At 50.0% G+C, this 4579-nt stretch overlaps 2 protein-coding genes across 2 annotated transcripts in view; both read right to left on the bottom strand.

Moving 5' to 3' along the window:
- Positions 1-456: 456 nt before the first annotated feature.
- Positions 457-1209, bottom strand: LOC142095486 (uncharacterized). Its single transcript, XM_075178431.1, has one exon. It carries the CDS (start codon positions 1207-1209, stop codon positions 457-459), a length of 753 nt encoding a protein of 250 aa, XP_075034532.1.
- Positions 1210-1359: 150 nt separating this feature from the next.
- LOC142095485 (uncharacterized) overlaps positions 1360-4579 on the bottom strand; it is a 185296-nt gene continuing 182076 nt past the window's right edge. The window contains exons 4-5 of the mRNA XM_075178430.1: positions 1775-1972; positions 1360-1604 (exon numbers count right to left, since the gene is read on the bottom strand). Of these exons, the coding sequence (XP_075034531.1) occupies positions 1360-1604; positions 1775-1972 (443 nt within the window). The remainder of the gene's footprint in view (positions 1605-1774; positions 1973-4579) is intronic.

Here is a 4579-nt window from a genome sequence, read left to right as displayed (position 1 = left end):
TTCCTCTCACACGCCTGTTGAAGGCCCTTAGCCTGAAAGAAACTGCGAAACTTGCCCTTGACATACTCCCACCAGTTAGACATACAGTCAAAATACATTTTGTCATTTTTCCATATTACATAAGCATCCCTCAGCTCAACCATCACCTCCTCTCGTTCCAGCAGAGCACAGTTCAACTTCCAGGAGCCCGGACCGAGAGGGAAACCGTGGCCCAGAACACCTTTAAAGAGAATGGCCCTATGATCAGAAAAGAAGCAGGGAACCATGACATGCCTGTTTTGTCTTACCGCTCTCGAGGTAAACACAAAGTCAATCCGGGAACGCACTGAGCCATCGGGGCGACTTCAAGTATGATTCACAGAGCCGGCCCCCATGGATCCCACTGCATCCCGCAAGGATGCTTCGGCTACCATCTCCTGCAACAACCTGGAAGAAACATCAAGTTTAGCATTATTGTTAGAACTTCCGTCTTCCTCTATAGGTTCTGGTCCTCTGGGGGCAGTCCCTGTAGATGTGGCTGGCCAGGCCACAGAGGTTGCAGGACAGTTTTTTTGGGCAATCCTTTGTCTCGTGCCCCGCCACCTTGCAGTTCCTGCAGGCTAAGACTTTGCAGCTTCTCACCATGTGGTCAGCTTCACCGCACTTCCTGCAGTTCCTCGGCTGATCGGCATATTGGAGAAGGCCGGCAGAGCCACACAGGGCGAAGCATGATGGCAGGTGTTGGAGACAGTCAGTTGCCGTGTTGTCTTTCCACAGCCTGATAATGATGGACCACTTGCCTGTCCAGAAACCGTTGGCATCCAGGATTTTGGAGGGGTCCTTGACCACGGAGCAGAAGCGGCTCAGGAAGGTAGCGATGTCTTTACCAGGGGTTTGAGGGTTTCTCATGGAGACCGTGACTCTTCTCTCCTCTCTCTGGATGGGGCAGTTCCCCACGAAACGGGAGAAGGGAGACTCCGGTCTCGCAGTCTTCACTGCCTCCCAGTACCTCTTACAGATGGCAATGGAGGCGAAGGTGATGTACCAGATCCCCTTCAGGTAGTTCTGCACGCTGAGGGTTTCAGCCTTGGATAAGCCCTGGTCGAGGATCATCTTCTTCTCGAAAGTCTCAGCCGTCATGTCTGGGACCCTTCCTTCCACCTCCTTCAACTTCAGGACGACAGTCTGCCTCATCCAGGGTTCCAGAGTGGGATTCTTCTGGGGGGGCATCCTGGCTGGGCTTCCCTTGTCCAGCAGAGTCAGTGGAGGCGGAGGTTCCGGCCACGGGGAGAGGCTTCGGGGCGGTGGTCTTCCCAGGGGCAGGAGCAGGGGTGGAGGCAGGAGCTGCGGCAGCTGAAGTCATCGTCCTGGCTCTTCTTCCTAGGGCAGAGAGGCTGGTCTGGAGGGCAATCTTTTTCCGGGGCGGAAGAAGCAGTGCGGGTATCCTCCCACTGGGCAGAGAGGAGCAGGGGCTTCCGCTGAAGAGGAGGCGCTTCTTCCGCTGAAGAGGAGGTCCCGAGGAGAGGAAGGCTTCTTCAGCTGGAGTTGCTCCCGGCGTCTTCTTTCCGGCAGGCTGGGATCAGCAGCGCTTCTTCCCCGGAGTCGGTCTTCTTGCTCCTGGCCGGCTTCGATCGGGTAACACAAGTCTCAAACAGTTCCTCACCAGGGTTAGATTGTGCTATCGGATGAGCCCCATAACTAGGATCCTGCATTGGATCAAAGTCCGCTTCTCTTCTGAGCTTTTTAGCAACACCACTGCAGTGATCATCACGGAGCATAGCAGGATGACGCTGACATAGCAAATCCTCATCACTTGATGGCATTTCAACATTTTGAGAAGCAACATCGGTGCTGACTAGGTCAGCCCCACGGAAATCCTCTCCGCTACTCAGACTGCCGGGGCTACTAATCTCCTCATATACAGTTTGGTGTAAGGGCACCACGGGGGACTCAGATGTCAAATCTGTCATCGTCACAGCAGGAGATTCACTGGCTGAAGCAGACATGAACACAGCAGGCATCCCGACAAAATCATTAGACATAGCAGGAGATACCACATTAGACAGAGACATTTGCGCAGCAGGGAGCTCACCACTAGATCCAGCCACAGCGGAGAATCAGCATCGGGTTTTGACATAGGCGCAGCGGGGGGGGGGGGGGGGGGCAGCCGCTGCTCCAGACTCAGACACAGCATCTGACCTGGTCGCAGCAGCGAGCACAGACACAGCGGAGGAAGTAGGGGAGCGGGTTTAGGCACAGAAAACACAGCAGTTTTACAGGTAGACTCACCCACGGGCATGATTACTGACACAGCGCCTGGTGGAATCACTGACTTGGTCACAGATACAGTTGCCGGCGGTGTCCCCGTCTCGGTCACAGCCATCATCACAGGATCCCCCCTCCATCTCCGTTCAGCGCGCGCTCCTCACCAACGGCTGAAACAGCCGCAACGCTGTCTGTTCTGCCAGAAACACTTGTAACACCATCATTATCAGACACATTCACATTTTCTTTCTCATATCTTCTGGTATTTAGTGCAGCCCACTCACGGGGTGTTTTGTTTTTATATTCATCACTGGCATATACCATGTTACACAGTTTGACCAAGTGGCCCACTTCCCCACACAATTCACATCTCTTAGGCCTTGGGCACTCTGCAGCCATGTGGCCATCCTCTTTGCAATTCCTGCATGGTCTTATGTAGGGGCACTCAGCCTTATCATGCCCAATCTTGGTGCACTTCCTGCAAGAAAAATGCTGTTCCCTGTAATACAGGTAACCTCTTACTCCAGCAAACGAGAAGGACGCAGGGGGATGACTCAGTCCTTCATGTCCATTTGGATCAGACCTCAGCCTGACCCAAAAACGCATATCCTCATTAAAAATACCACAGACGTTTCTCTGCTGCTCCCCCCCTCTTATACTGCTGCAGTATCTTCTCAGGAAGGCATAGATAAAATTAATATCCGCGAAAGGATTAAATAAGTATTTTATTCCTTTCCTTAATTATCTCATTACTAATATCAAACCCCAACTCTCTCAATTTATATAAAAACTTAATTCGTCTACACACATCCACATACCTCATCCTCTTCATCCTAGCATTCCTATACTCACACTTCCGGAAAAAAACCTTCATTCGTACCTTCACCCAATCCCACCACTCAAGTATATCCAAAAACACACCTTTCATCCTCAACCACCCCACATATTCTTTCGCAAAACCTTCCTTAACTCCTTTCATCTCTAGCACCCCAACATTCAACATCCATAACCCATTCCCATATTTCCTATCATCCCTACAACCAATCTTACATATCATACAATCATGATCTGAATAACATACATTCTCTTGTTTCAAATTTACACATTCAATCAAATTGGACACTAATACATAATCTAATCTAGACATTATGCCACCCCTATCTGCCCGATAGGTTGGCGGTGGCGGCCCCGCATTACAATGAGCAGCCGCATCTACTAAACGAAAATCAAGCATTAACTGTTTTAACATATTCCCAGTAATATCTACACCTACACCAGATCCACCCATACGCCCAGCCACATCAATAATACAATTCATGTCCCCCACCAATACCACAGGAACCCTACCCGGCAAAAAATATACTAACTTCTCAAACAATTCCCTCCTTTCCTTCTTACAAGCAGAGGCATATATACAAAACAATCCGCAACCTCCAATCTTTATAATAAATTTGAACACAAATACATCTCCCCTCCTCAACAACAATATAATTTTCTATCATTATATCTCTGTTACCAAACAAAATACCCACCCCATCATTTCTATTTAAACTAGTTCCGGACCAATAAGATTCCCCCCTCCCCCATTCGCCTTTCCCCAAAGGCTCAGAAAATCCACACTCCTGTAAATAAAACACGTTCCCCCCCCCTTTATCCCCCAGATCTTCCAAGATTGCTAATCTCCGGTTCCTCCCGGCGATCATCCTAACATTCAAGCTAACAATTGTTAAACAGATCTGAGCATGCATCTAAGGAGGACAGGGCAGTCTTTTGCCAACCATTCTACAAACTTTTTGCATGGTTGTCTTGCATCTAACTTTATTCTTCACCCATTTTCTTGATATCCGGAGAGACCACTGGAACTGCCCCCGTCTCCCCCCCTGAGAAAAAAAACTTGAGCTGGGGTGACCCAAAGGAGAGGAGGCACAAGATTCAATACTAGGCAAATTCAAAACCTCATCCCCATCATCAAAGGGGCACTCTCCGCCACTTCAGTATCAATCCTTGCTTTTTTTGCAGTGCGCTCTTCAGGCACCGCTTTCCGCGTAAGGGGACCTTGATCCGTCACATCACTCAGCCTCACTGGAATCAACATCTTCAATCCCAAAACTATCCGCCTCGGGGCTATCGTAAACAACGATGTTGCCAGTACCGCTCAGCCCAGGGCTACCCCCCACCAAACGCTGCAGAAAGTCCATTTCACCAGCAACCACAGACGGGCCTGCACCATCATCCATCCTATTCTGCTCTGACTCACAGAGCTCTGCAATCTCTGGTCTGGTTGTATCACTGGACTTACAGGTTCACCTCCAGCCTGCGCCTCTTCTGCTCTTGA

This window comes from Mixophyes fleayi, chromosome 6, assembly GCF_038048845.1.
Source record: "Mixophyes fleayi isolate aMixFle1 chromosome 6, aMixFle1.hap1, whole genome shotgun sequence".
NCBI lineage: Eukaryota > Metazoa > Chordata > Amphibia > Anura > Limnodynastidae > Mixophyes > Mixophyes fleayi.
Note: the sequence above shows the minus strand (reverse complement) of the source record. Positions and strands in the feature narration are given on the sequence as shown.